Source organism: Pristiophorus japonicus, chromosome 9 (assembly GCF_044704955.1).
Source record: "Pristiophorus japonicus isolate sPriJap1 chromosome 9, sPriJap1.hap1, whole genome shotgun sequence".
Lineage (NCBI taxonomy): Eukaryota > Metazoa > Chordata > Chondrichthyes > Pristiophoridae > Pristiophorus > Pristiophorus japonicus.
In genome coordinates this window covers 65,229,625-65,244,504 of record NC_091985.1, presented here as the reverse complement: position 1 = coordinate 65,244,504, position 14,880 = coordinate 65,229,625, and the positions used below count along the sequence as shown (strand labels likewise).

Below are 14,880 nucleotides of genomic sequence, written 5' to 3'. Positions count from 1 at the left end.
AGAGAGCCAAGAGTTAAATTAAAAAGTAGGACCTCAAAGGTAGTAATCTCAGGATTGCTACTAGTGCCACGTGCTAGTCAGAGTAGAAATAGCAGGATAGTTAAGATGAATACGTGGCTTGAGGAATGGTGCAAAAGTGAGGGATTCAAATTCCTGGGACATTGGAACCGGTTCTGGGGGAGGTGGGACCAGTACAAACCGGACGGTCTGCACCTGGGCAGGACCGGAACCAATGTCCTAGGGGGAGTGTTTGCTAGTGCTGTTGGGGAAGGTTTAAACGAATATGGCAGAGGGATGGGAATCTATGCAGGAAGACCGATGGAAGTAAAATGGGGGCAGAAGCAAAAGGTAGAAAGGAGATAAGGAAAGGTGGAGGGCAGAGAAATCAAAGACAAAAATCAAAAAAGGGCCACATTACAACATAATTCTATAAGGACAAAGGGTGTTAAAAAAAAAACAAGCCCGAAGGCTCTGTGTCTCAATGCGAGGATCATTCGTAATAAGATGGATGAATTAACTGCGCAGATAGTCGTTAACGGATATGATGTCATTGGGATTACGGAGACATGGCTCCAGGGTGACCAAGGCTGGGAACTCAACATCCAGGGGTATTCAATATTCAGGAAGGATAGACAGAAAGGAAAGGGAGTGGGGTAGTGTTGCTGGTTAAAGAGGAGATTAACGCAATAGTAAGGAAGGACATTAGCTTGGATGATGTGGAATCTGTATGGGTAGAGCTGCGGAACACCAAAGGGCAGAAAACACTAGTGGGAGTTGTGTACAGACCACCAAACAGTGGTAGTGAGGTTGGGGATGGCATCAAACAGAAAATTAGGGATGCGTACAATAAAGGTACAGCAGTTTTCATGGGTGACTTTAATCTACATATAGATTGGGCTAACCAAACTGGGAGCAATACGGTGGAGGAGGATTTCCTGGAGTGTATAAGGGATGGTTCTCTAGACCAATATGTCGAGGAACCAACTAGAGAGCAGGCCATCCTAGACTTTGTCTTGTATAATGAGAATTCATTGCCAATCTTGTTGTGCGAGGCCCCTTGGGGAAGAGTGACCATAATATGGTAGAATTCTTCATCAAGATGGAGAGTGACACAGTTAATTCAGAGACTAGGGTCCTGAACTTGAAGAAAGGTAACTTCAATGGTATGAGACGTGAATTGGCTAGGATAAGACTGGCAAATTATACTTAAAGGGTTGACGGTGGATAGGCAATGGCAGACATTTAAAGATCACATGGATGAACTTCAACAATTGTACATCCCTGTCTGGCGTAAAAATAAAATGGGGAAGGTGGTTCAACCGTGGCTAACAAGGGAAATTAGGGATACTGTTAAATCCAAGGAAGAGGCATATAAATTGGCCAGAAAAAGCAGCCAACTGAGGACTGGGAGAAATTTAGAATTCAGCAGAAGAGGACAAAGGGTGTAATTAGGAGGAGGAAATTAGAGTATGAGAGTAAGCTTGCAGGGAACATAAAAACTGACTGCAAAAGCTTCTACAGATATGTGAAGAGAAAACAATTAGTGAAGACAAATGTAGGTCCCTTGCAGTCAGAATCAGGTTAATTTATAATGGGGAACAAAGAAATGGTAGACCAAATTAACAAATACTTTGGTTCTGTCTTCACTAAGGAAGACACAAATAACCTTCCGGAAATACTAGGGGACCGAGGGTCTAGCGAGAAGTAGGAACTAAAGGAAATCCTTATTAGTCAGGAAATTGTGTTAGGGAGATTGATGAGATTGAAGGCCGACAAATCCCCAGGGCCTGATAGTCTGCATCCCAGAGTACTTAAGGAAGTGGCCCTAGAAATAGTGGCCATTTTCCAACATTCTATCGACTCTGGATCAGTTCCTACGGATTGGAGGGTAGCTAATGTAACCCCACTTTTTAAAAAAGGAGGGAGAGAGAAAATAGGGAATTATAGCCTGACATAGGTAGTGGGGAAAATGTTGGAATCAATTATTGAAGATGTAATAGCAGCGCATTTGGAAAGCAGTGACAGGATCGGTCCAAGTCAGCATGACTTATGAAAGGGAAATCATGCTTGACAAATCTTCTAGAATTTTTTGAGGATTAACTAGTAGAGCGGACAAGGGAGAACGAGTGAATGTGGTATATTTGGACTTTCAAAAGGCTTTTGACAAGGTCCCACACAAGAGATTAGTGTGCAAAATTAAAGCACATGGTATTGGGGGTAATGTATTGACGTGGATAGAAACTGGTTGGCAGACAGGAAGCAAAGAATAGGAATAAACGGATCCTTTTCAGAATGGCAGTCAGTGACTAGTGGGGTACCGCAGGGTTCAGTGCTGAGATCCCAGCTATTTACAATATACATTAATGATTTGGACGAAGGAATTGAATGTAATATCTCCAAGTTTGCAGATGACACTAAGCTGGGTGGCAATGTGAGCTGTGAGGAGGATGCTAAGAGGCTGCAGGGTGACTTGAATAGGTTAGTTGAGTGGGCAAATGCATGACAGATGCAGTATAAAGTAGATAAATGTGAGGTTATCCACTTTGGTGGCAAGAACAGGGAGGCAGAATATTATCTGAATGGTTTCAGATTAGGAAAAGGGGAGGTGCAACGAGACCTGGGTGTCATGGTACATCAGTCATTGAAAGTTGACATTTAGGTACAACAGGCGGTGAAGGCGGCAAATGACATGTTGGCCTTCATAGCAAGAGGATTTGAGTATCGGAGCAGGGAGGTCTTACTGTAGTTGTACAGGGCCTTGGTGAGACCACACCTTGAATATTGTGTATAGTTTTGGTCTCCTAATCTGAGGAAGGACATTCTTGCTATTGAGCGGGTGCAACGAAGGTTCAACAGACTGATTCCCGGGATGGCAGGACTGACATAGGAAGAAAGACTGGATCCACTAGGCTTATATTCACTGGAATTTAGAAGAATGTGAGGGGATCTCATAGAAACATATAAAGTTCTGATGGGATTGGACAGGTTAGATGCAGGAAGAATGTTCCCGATGTTGGGGAAGTCCAGAACCAGGTGTCACAGTCTAAGGATAAGGGGTAGGCCATTTAGGACCGAGATGAGGAGAAACTTGTTCACTCAGAAAATTGTGAACCTGTGGAATTCTCTCGCACAGGAAATTGTTGAGGCCAGTTCGTTAGATATATTCAAAAGGGAGTTAGATGTGGCCCTTAAGGCTAAAGGGATTAAGGGGTATGGAGAGAAAGCAGAAATGGGGTACTGAAGTTGCATGATCAGCCATGATCATATTGAATGGTGGTGCAGGCTCGAAGGGCCGAATGGCCTACTCCCGCACCTATTTTCTATGTTTCTATGTAAAGGGGATGCATGAACAGAGGGACCTGGGGACATACGTAAACAAACCATTGAAGGAGGCAGAGCAGGTTGAGAAAGCATACGGAATCCTGGGCTTCAACAATAGAGGCATCGAGTACAAAAGCAAGGAAGTTATGATGAACCTTTATACAACAGCTTCGGCCTCAACTGGAGTATTGTGTTCAATTCTGGGTGCCGCACTTTAGAAAGGATGTGAAGGCTATTGAGAGGATGCAGAAAAGATTTACGAGAATGATTCCAGGGATGAAGGACTACAGTTACGCAGATAAGACTAGAGAAGCGGGGGTTGTTTTGCTTTGAGCAGAGAAGGTTGAGAGGAGATTTGATACAGGTATTCATAGACAGAGGCCGAAGGGCATCCTTCTGTGCTATAACCATTCTATGATTCTATTCTATGGTCCAAAAAGCAGATGTTCAGTCTCTTACAAACCAGAGAGTATTTTTACCTGTCTAATAGCTAGGTAAATGTAACGAGATCCAGGAGCCAAACAGAGAACTCGTTACTATACTTCACCATCTTCTCAACTTCGGAAGGTGCTAGAATGTGCACTCTACTGTAGCTCAGTCTAAAAATTTAAAAATGTATTGAACATTAAACAGATAAATTCAAATTACTGTACGAACAATTTACTAAGTAATTACCAACTTTACTATTCTCCTCAAAGGAAAAAATAAATATGCTTTTTCTGTGGTCAGCCTCAACTTAAAATTGACTTTGAACCATATTACCATAGAAACCTCCAATTAATTTGTTTGTTACTCCTTGCAGCCTCAAGCAGACTGATTTTTTGTTGCAATACAGCTCAAATATTGCTTCAAATTTCCTTAAAAGATACCCAAGAACAAAAGAAATTAAAACCAGGTATTTCTTATAACTACATTTAGATGGTCAGTCATTCACAATTCAAATGACATTTGTCCAACAAATATAGCTGCCAAACATAGTGTAAACAACCTAATCTGTAATTGAAGGAAACGGCTTGGTGCTCTCCCAAGAAGCCCACTGATCTGTTTGAACCACTTTAGGCAATCTGAGTGAAGGAGATTAACATGTCCAGATAGCTAACAGGGACATTTGCTGGACAGAATGACACTAATTGTTTATTTACAACAATAACTTGTATTTATATAGTGACTTTAATGTAGTGAAACGTCCCTAGGCGCTTCACAGGAGTATTATGAGATATAAATATTTGACAACGTGATTTAGCATAATAAACTACCTGTTTATGCGCACATTGATGCCTTTGGAATACAAAACGAGGATGCATCTTCTTTGCAGCCTGGAGAAATAGCTACCAAGTGATGGAAACATAAATATTTTCAATCCACAATATGCACTGGTCTAATTACTATGTGTGCTGCCTCCAGCTACACCAACTAATTCACAAAGAAATGCAATGCCGTATTAAATCAACATTTTAACCTCTGTATACAACTGATTTATAAAAAATATATACCTGGGAGTGCATTTTTAACAGAAACATTTTAGTCACATGATGGAAAACTGAACTAAGAAACTCATCAGGCATAATGGCAGCGATATTGAGAAAAAACTGGCAACGGTGATAGTAGATGCAAACTCCAAGAGCCAAAATAGGAACATTCACAAGAGGTTGGAAACCGACAATTAATAAACAAAATTAAAATCTCGAAGTGTTCAAGAATGGAATTTCAGAGGGCATTCAATGTCTGCCCCCTAGTGTTAAATATTAGAATTTCAAGAGTGTGTTCTACACAACTAGTCATTAGTGTTGCACAGTATGGATAAAACAAATGTTTTCAATGGGAGTAATAATAGCTGCACTTTATATATTCAATATAAAAATTATATACATTTTCTTCAAAACTAAGACACAACTAAACACTAACAATATTCTTGGATATATAATACTGTTGCAGAAAATTGAAGGACAGGGTACTGAAACAATTTGATAAACCCTCAATTCCCTATATGTAATATAGAAGATTAAGGGGTGATCTAATTGTGGTGTTTAAGATGATTAAAGGATTTGAAAGGGTAGATCGGGAGAAACTATTCCATCTGGTGGGGGGAATCCAGAACAAGGGGGCATAACCTTAAAATTAGAGCTAGATCATTCAGGGATAATGTCAGAAAGCACACAAAGGGTAGTGAAATATGGAACTCTCTCTCCTACAAAAAGCTGTTCAGGTTAGGTCAATTGAAAATTTAAAAACCGAGATTGATTGATTTTTGTTAGGCAAAGGTATTAAGGGCTCCTATGTATTGCAGTTCACACCTGCATATGTTTATGTTTAAATTGAATTTCTGAAATGTATTGCATACTAAAGCATTTCTTGGATCACAATAAGGGAGGATATGTAATGTATAGTGAGATTGTAAATTCATTCTTATTTATAGTGTTTGCAATTTTGTTTCATAGAAGAATTTATCCCAATAGAATAAAGATCATTCATTTTATTTTAGCACCAAAATGCTGTTAATATTCCCAAAAGAGTTAAAGCACCAGAAATAGGTGAATATATCTATACAATTGCTAGAAATATAAGATATAAGTTCTGGCTGTTTTTAAAATGACATAATATGCACGATCATGTCAGAAGTAAAACTTTCAGGTTTCAAGTAAACATACAGCATAAATGATAGTCTACATGAACATTTCAGCTCTCTAAACAATGTATAACGTACTTGAATGTTAAAATAACAATTTTCTTTTTATGAATTTTGATTATGGGGAAGGATATCAGCACTCAAAAATGGAATCATCTCCCCTTTCAGACACCCAGCTGTTTGCATTGAGCACTTGCAGATCAAGTGCAGCATGACTGCATGCAGAGTAAAGATTTTTAAAACCTTATTGGAGCAATGTACCTCATTCCTAGCCTTAGAAGAGTGTATAACTATGAGATATTTTTCATTTCCTATACCGGCAATCCTATGAGTGGAACTGTTAGCGAGTACGCTTGTGCTGTGGGCTTATGCTCACTTGGAATTACCTGGAGACAGAGAGACTGCGCATTGAAAAGAAAAAATACTTGCATTTATATAGCACCTTTCATGACCTCAGAACATCCCAGAGCACTTTATAGCCAATGAGAACTTTGGAAGCGTAGTCACTGCTGTAATGTAGGAAATGAAGCAGCCAATATGCCCACAGCTCGCTCCCACAAACAGCAATGTGATAATGACCAGATAATCTGTTTTAGTATTGTTGATTGGGGGATAAATATTGGCCAGGACACCAGGGATAACTCCCCTGCTCTTCTCCGATATAGTGCCATGGGATATTTTATATCCACCTGAGAATAGATGGGACCTCGATTTAACATCTCATCCGAAAGACAGCAGCCCGAAATTCAGTGCTGCCAGGAAGCTGGTGGGGTTAAGAGCTTTTTTCCCCAATTAATGCCGCAATCGTTGTGATGGCTATTGGATCCAAATTCACCTTTTTGACCACAAAAAAGTGTTCCAGTCTTATTAGCCCTTTAAACCTGAAAATTACAGTCTTAATTGTGGTGTTATTCCCACTGGAAATTCACCCTTACGGTGATGTGGCAGCTGCCATTGCAGCACAGGCGCGAGGGAACGAGCGTATCGGTGCTGCTTTGGAGAGGATGGCCGCGGCTCTGCAAGAGTCGACAGAGCGTCTAAGTGCTGTCATATCTGGTGACTTTCAGACTGTGGCTGCTCGCATGCAGTCTCAGCTGGATGCCCCCCCCCCACCACCCGAGACCTCAATGTTGCTTTTGCAGCTGGGTTCCCCACGGGCCACAGGGGACCTTCCAGTGTGGCGCCACAGCACCGACCTGAGCTCCCTCACATTGGTGGTGGTGGTGGTGGTTAGGTATTGTGCCACCCCTGGTGAGTTACTCAGGGTCCTCAGGCCAGGATACGGATGACGCGCTCCCTCTGGCTCGCAGCATTTCTGGCCCTAGACCTGTCACTCCGCCAGTGCCTCCATGCATGGCCTCGCCCAAGCCAAGCCAGACCGAACCCTCTCAGGAGGGTGTTGACCAGTCTCCAGCCGGCCCTTCCAAGCCCAAAGCTGCTTGAGGGCGTCCTTGAAGGACATCTGCAGCTTCCACACAGGGAAGACAACAGCCTTCCTTTTATACTCATAATAAATGGTCAGACCGAGTACTGTGTGTAATGAGCAAGTGTGACCTTAGCTCTTTTATTGCAGTTCCAGAGTGCAGGTACCTCGTGGGTGGCCTGTTATATACTGTGCTCCCAAGGGATGCTGGGATCCCTTGGGACTCCAACAGGTAGGCCCTCTGGTGGTCAGGTGTGGTGCAGGTTACAAGGGGTTAAATACATAACATCACTCCCTCATGAAGTCAACAATACACTTATTTACAAGGTGAGACGATCTGGGGCTTTGCGCTCCCTTGTCGATCGTCTCGGCACAAATGCTGGTGTGGTTCTGTTGGTCAGTTCTTCACTGGGCTTTAGGGCAGCCGGCCTTGACGGGCTGCTGGGGATGATGAGTTCTGTTTCGTGGTCAATTGTGATGTCAGTTGCCACTTGTGTGTGTTGGAAGGTCAAAGTTGGCGGTGTCTTCAGGTTGTATGTAGCTGTTTGTGAACCGCAGTTTAATTTGGTCCAAGTGTTTTCTGTGCGTTTGTCCATTGGTCAGTTTGACCAGAAATACCCTACTCCCCTCTTTGGCTGTGACCATGCCAGTGAGCCATTTGGGACCATGTCCATAATTGAGCACAAAAACAGGATCTCAATATCGCGTGACAAGTTTGCGCGGTCATGGAACACACTTTATTGACGCCGCTTGTCCTCCACGTGATCATGTAGATCAGGGTGGACCAGAGAGAGCCTTGTTTTAAGCACCCTTTTCATGAGCAGCTCGGCTGGGGGAATCCCGTTGAGTGAATGGGGTCTGGTGCGGTAGCTGAGCATTACTCGGGATAGCCGGGTCTTCGGGGAGCCTTCCGACACGAGTTTCAAGCTTTGCTTGATGGTCTGAACTGCCCGTTCTGCCTGGCCATTGGATGCGGGCTTGAACGGCGCAGATGTGACATGTTTGATCCCGTTGCGGGTCATGAATTCTTTCAAGTCGGCACTGGTGAAGCACGGCCCATTGTTGCTGACCAGGACATCAGGCAGGCCGTGCGTGGCAAACATAGCTCGTAGACTTTCAATGGTGGCCATGGATGTGCGTACAGACATTATTGCACATTCAATCCACTTTGAGCAAACATCCACGAAAACCAAAAACATTTTGCCTAGGAATGGGCCCGCATAGTCTATATGGATCCTCGACCACCGTTTGGATGGCCAGGACCATAAACTTAGCGGTGCCTCTCTGGGTGCATTGCTCAACAGAGAGCAAGTGTTGCACTGGCGCACATGTGACTCTAAATCTGAGTCGATGCCCGGCCACCACACGTGGGATCTGGCTATGGCTTTCATCATCACGATGCCTGGGTGGGTGCTGTGCAGTTCGCAAATTAATGTGTCTCTGCCTTTCTTGGGCAAGGCCACACGATTGCCCCACAACAGACAGTCCGCCTGCAGGGACAGCTCATCCTTCCGTCTGTGGAATGGCTTAATCACTTCCTGCATTTCCACTGGGACACTGGACCAGCTCCCATGGAGGACACAGTTTTTTTACCAGGGACAGTAAAGGACCTGATCCAGGTCCTGATCTGGCGGGCCGTAACGGGGGATTTCTCGTTCTCAAATGCCTCCATGACCATAAGCAAGTCCGCTGGCTGTGCCATTTCCACCCCGGTGGTGGGCAATGGTAGCCGACTGAGAGCATCTGCGCAGTTCTCTGTGCCCGGTCTGTGGCGGATTACATAGTTGTATGCCGACAGCGTGAGCGCCCATCTTTGGATGTGGGCAGAGGCATTGGTATTAATCTCTTTGCTCTCCGAGAATAGCGATATGAGCGGCTTGTAGTCAGTTTCAAGCTCGAACTTGAGGCCAAACAAGTACTGGTGCATTTTTTTTACCCCATAAACGCACACCAGAGCCTCTTTTTCAACCATGCTGTAGGCCCTTTTGGCCTTGGACAAACTCTTGGATGCATACGCAACTGGTTGCAAAATTCCCAATTCATTAGCCTGTTGTAACACACACACGACCCCGTATGACGACGCATCACAAGCTAACACTAATCATTTACATGGGTTATACAGAACATGCAGTTTGTTAGAACACAGTAAATTTCTGGCTTTCTTAAAGGCAGCCACTTGTGAATTCCGCCATACCCAGTCGTCTCCCTTGCGCAGTAGCGCATGCAGGGGTTTTAGCAGGGTGCTTAACCTAGGTAAGAAATTACCGAAGTAGTTAAGGAGTCCCAGGCATGACCGCAGCTTCGTCACATTCTGTGGTCGCGGCACGTTCTTAATGGCCTCCGGTTTGGCGTCGGTGGGTCTGATGTCGTCTGCTGCGATTCTCCTTCCGAAGAATTCAACGTCCTGTGCCAGGAAAACACACTTCGAACGTTTCAACCTGAGCCCCACGTGATCCAACCGACTACGAACCTCCTCCAGATTCGTCAAGTGCTCCACGGTGTCCCGACCTGTAACCAATATGTTGTCCTGGAAGACCACTGTGCAAGGAACCGACTTTAGCAGGCTTTCCACATTCCGCTGGAAGATCGCTGCGGTCGAACGAATCCCGAACGGGCACCGGTTGTAGATAAACGGACCTTTGTGCATGTTGATGCAGGTGAGGCCTTTCGAAGACTCCTCCAGCTCCTGCGACATGTAGGCTGAGGTCAGGTCCAGCTTGGTGAACGTCTTCTCTCCAGCCAGGGTCACGAATAGGTCATCTGCCTTGGGTAGCGGGTACTAGTCCTGCAGCGAAAAACGGTTAATCGTTACTTTATAGACCCCGCAAATTCTAACCGTACTGTCCTCCTTGAGGAACAATCGGACTGGCCCAGTCGTTAAATTCCACCGTCGCGATGATGCCTTCACATTGCAGCCTGTCCAGCTCGATTTCCACTTTTTCATGCATCATGTATGGTACCGCCCGAGCCTTGTGGTGGATGGGTCGCATACCGGGAACCAAATGGATCTGCACTTTCGCCCCCGAGAAGCTTCCAATGCCTGACTCAAATAACGAAGGGAATTTGCTTAGAACCTGGGTACATGCGGTGTCGTCGACTGACGAGAGCGCTCGAATGTCGTCCCAGTTTCAGCGGATTTTCCCCAGCCAGCTTCTGCCAAACAACGTGGGGCCATCCCCTGGTACAATCCACAGCGGGAGTTCGTGTACTGCTCCATCATAGGAGACTTTGACTTCAGCATTGCCAATTACTGGGATTAGTTCCTTTGTGTAAGTCCTTAGTTTGGTGTAAATGGGGCTGAGCTTGGGCCTTTGTGCCTTCTTCCCCCACAGCCTGTCGAAGGCCGTTTTACTCATTGTGGACTGACTTGCCCCAGTGTCCAGCTCCATAGACACTGGAATACCATTCAGTTCAACTTTCAACATTATTGGTGAGCATTTCGTCGTGAAGGTGTGTACCCCGTACAACTCTGCCTCCTCCATACGAGTCTCCAATTCCGTCTGATTCACCGTGGTCCGATCTTCTTCTGTAATGCGGTGGTTTGCAGGATTTGCAGCTCGCCTGCACATTCGTTGGAGGTGTCCCATTGTTCTGCAACCATTGCACTCATAGTGCTTAAAGCGGCATTGATGGGGCCGATGATCACCTCCGCAGTTAACTGCCTCGCATTAAAGATGATGGACTCTGGGTCAATTGAGGCCGGGCCACAGCAGCCGGCGTGTACGTTCTGCCCTGTACATTTCTGCGCAAAACCAACATTATTTTATGCACAGTCCTGGCTGAAACTTCTTTATTCTGCGAAATGTGCTTGGTGTTGTCGCTGGTGGACATAAATGCCTGGGCTAGCATTATGGCTTTACTCAGATTCGGAGTTTCTACAGTCAACAGTTTGTGAAGGATTGTCTCATGTCCGATGTCCAGTACAAAAAAGTCTCTGAGCATTTGCTCCAGGAATCCAAACTCACAATGTCCTGCAAGGCGCCTTAGTTCGGCGACGTAGCTCACCACTTCCTGGCCTTCTGATCATTAACACGTGTAGAACCGATATCTCGCCATCAAAACACTTTCCTTAGGATTTAGATGCTCCCGGACCAGCGTACACAGTTCTTCGTAGGATTTCTGTTGGTTTAGCCGGGGCCAGGAGATTCTTCATGAGGCCATAGGTTGTGGCTTCAAAAACAGTTAGGAGGATCGCCCTTCTTTTGGTCGCGTTCTCGTCCCCTTCCAGCTTGTTGGCTACGAAGTATTGGTCGAATTTCTCCACGAAGGCCTCCCAATCGTCCCCCTCTGAGAAGTTCTCCAGAAATGCCGACTGTTCTTTGCATTTTCGCGCGGTTGTTCGTTACCTCGTCGCCAATTGTTATACTCATGATAAATGGTCAGCCCGAGTACTGTGTGTAATGAGCAAGTGTGACCTTAGCTCCTTTATTGCAGTTCCAGAGTGCAGGTACCTTGTGGATGGCCTGCTTATATACTGTACTCCCAAGGGATGCTGGGATCCCTTGGGACTCCAACAGGTAGACCCTCTGGTGGACAGGTGTGATGCAGGTTACAAGGGGTTAAATACATAACACTTCCCACACCCATGAGTCAGCCACAGGGGAGACACTGAGGCGAAGTCACAGGTTAGGCACACGTAAGAGGGGTTATAAGGAAATGCACAAGGGTGGTAAATGATGTTTATATTTTATTTTCCTGCACTGTTTATTATTCTGGTAATTATTTGGAGTTATATTAAATCTTTATTTTTCGCACCTATATCTGGACGGCTGTATAATGTGTGGTGAGCATAATCATCATCATAGGCAGTCCCTCCGAGTCGAGGATGGCTTGCTTCCACTCTAAAAGTGAGTTCTCAGGTGACTGAAGAGTCCAATGCAGGACCTACTGTCTCTAAGTCACAGGTGGGGCAAACAGTGGTTGAAGGAAAGGGTGGGTGGGGCACCTGGGTTGACACACGGTCCCTGCACTTGATTTCTGGTTGCCCTCGCCGATGAGACTCAAGGTGCTAAGCGCCCTCCTGTTCTTCCTCCATTTTGCGCAGTCTTGGGCGTTTCCTCTGCCCTAGTTTGTTTCCCCTTTTCTCTTTCTCTATTCCTATTTGCCTATCTCCCAATCAAATTTTCTCTTTCTATTTCTCATTCCCTTTCCTCACTTCTATTTCTCCTTTCTTCCCTTCCCTCTCTCTCTCTCCCCCTCTCCTTGTGCTGAACTCCTCCGGTCCATTGAAGAGGCTCCTAGACTTGCCTCTGTAGTGGGACTTGAATCCATAACCTACTGACTCAAAGGCAAGAGTACTGCGGTTGACCCACTGGCATCACCAGTTAGCACTCCAGGCAATTTGAACAGTTTATTCACCATTGCCATGCCTTGCTTGAATGGATGACTCGTTTATACATACATGTATCCTCTTTCAGTAATAACAGATAAGCCTTTGCATTTGTAGGGTCAATGTGGGTTTGACATAGCTTTTGACATTTACGTATTTATCAATGTTGTCTGCATGTCAAATTCTTATATCCTCATTTGCATCCATACTGTCTCACTCATTTAAATCCTCCCATAACTCTCCTGCTGTTGCTTCACGTGTGAAACTGCAGTGGTAGTTAACAGTTTTAGGGTAATATTGCCGATTACTTCTGCTCTCTCTCTAGATGTGATCACATTCTCAATAGGTGATACTCATATAGAGCCTTGGCATTTCCTCTTACCATTTGGTTCATAGACCGAGTGTGGTTTGTCATGTTTGGGCACGTGTACACCATTTTTGTTGCCATAAAGTGACATCAAACTGATTACCTGATCACGCGTTTATCTGCTGCATTTGTCTAAAAAACAATTACTGCACTTCTAAACTAATTAATTGGTTATAAAGCACTTTGGATATGTCCTAATAAGGAAAGTACTATATAAATGGAAGATCTTTTTTCCTTATTTTCACTGGATGTCATGACAACAAAAAAAGTCTGCTGTTCCATTGTTCTCCTTTTCAACAACAACTTGTATTGATATAGCACTTTTAATGTAGTAAAACGTCTTAAGGTGCTTCGCAGGAGTATTATGACAAAAAAAATTGACAGTGAGCCATCGAGGAGAAATAAGGGCAGGTGACCAAAAGCCTGGTCAAAGAGGTAGGTTTTAAGGAGCGACTTAAAGGAGGAGAGAGGTGGAGAGGTTTAGGCAGGGAGTTCCAGAGCTTGAGGCCTAGGCAACAGAAGGCACGGCCACCAATGGTTGAGCAATTATAATCAGGGATGCTCAAGACGACAGAATTGGAAGAGAGCAGATATCTTTGGTGTGGGGTTGAGGAGATTAGAGAGATAGGGAGCAGTTGCCAGCAGTAACAAAAATTAGCTAAAATCGGTGCTCATGTTGTTATTACTAATAAAGAATGGAAAATGCTAGAAATACACAAGTCAGGGCTATAAGATTAAAACTATTTTGAGTATAGACCATTCATAGAAACATAGAAAATAGGTGCAGGAGTAGGCCATTCGGTCCTTCGAGCCTGCACCACCATTCAATAAAATCATGGCTGATCATTCCCTCAGTATCCCTTTTCTGCTTTCTCTCCATACCCCTTGATCCCTTTAGCCGTAAGGGCCATATCGAACTCCCTCTTGAATATATCCAATGAACTGGCATCAACAACTCTCTGTGGTAGAGAATTCCACAGGTTCACAATTCTCTAAGTTTTCTTTACAGATACTAGCCAACTTGTGTACTTGCTTTTGCATTTGTGCACTTAACAGCATTTTCTGTTCTTATTTGAGATTTCCAGGCGTTTGGATGTATTTTTCATGATTCCTCTGGAATGTTTTGACTGCTCATTTTGATCCTACAGATTGAATGTTTATTGGAGAGACAAATACTGGCCAGTATAGGAATATACAACTTGTCTGCAACTTAATAAGTTTCTTTTATGCAGCGCAGCAGATGTAAACAAGGAGTGCATAGCATCTCTTCGCTGGGACTGGGAGCGCTCTTACTTCTGGAGATTTTGTACACCTCGTGGAAGGAGTAAAAGTGGAATCCGACGGTGATGGCGAGGTAGAAGGCGAGTTCCCAGGGCGGCAGGGCTGTGCTCCGCGATTCTCCGCTGCAGCGCATCGCTCCGTAAACGCAGAGTGGGAATCAGCTGCAAAAAAACAACAGACTCAGGTAAAGGGAAAGGTGAACGCTGCAGCGCGAGCCGCACCAACCCTGCCGCCTCACCTGCAGCACGCGTGCTGTATCCCCGGGGCCAGCGCTCCGGCTCCGGCTCCGGCTCCTGCCCTGGCTGCTCAACTTGTCTCTCAATCCTTCCTCGGCGACGGATGATGTTTCTTTCCGAAACCTGATTATGGCTGCACCATTACCAACTGATTGTTGCAGCCGGCAATAGGTACTGGAGGGAAACTTGATGCGTTCCTCGAAAGTTCTTACCTGTCTGGTGTATTGTCCAGTTGTTGTACTTAAGTCTGCTCTCAATCTGAACATTTGACAATATTGACTTAATCTAATGTGTCAA

The 14,880-nt window shown here is 44.8% G+C and overlaps 1 protein-coding gene across 3 annotated transcripts in view; it reads right to left on the bottom strand.

Moving 5' to 3' along the window:
* The window catches only part of hhat (hedgehog acyltransferase), a 395,685-nt gene extending 381,017 nt beyond the window's left edge, over positions 1-14,668 (bottom strand). For all 3 annotated transcript variants that reach the window (XM_070888699.1, XM_070888698.1, XM_070888700.1), the window contains exons 1-2: positions 14,586-14,668; positions 14,360-14,508 (exon numbers count right to left, since the gene is read on the bottom strand). In XM_070888699.1, the coding sequence (XP_070744800.1) occupies positions 14,360-14,480 (121 nt within the window). In that variant the 5' untranslated portion in view covers positions 14,481-14,508; positions 14,586-14,668. The remainder of the gene's footprint in view (positions 1-14,359; positions 14,509-14,585) is intronic.
* Positions 14,669-14,880: the final 212 nt, after the last annotated feature.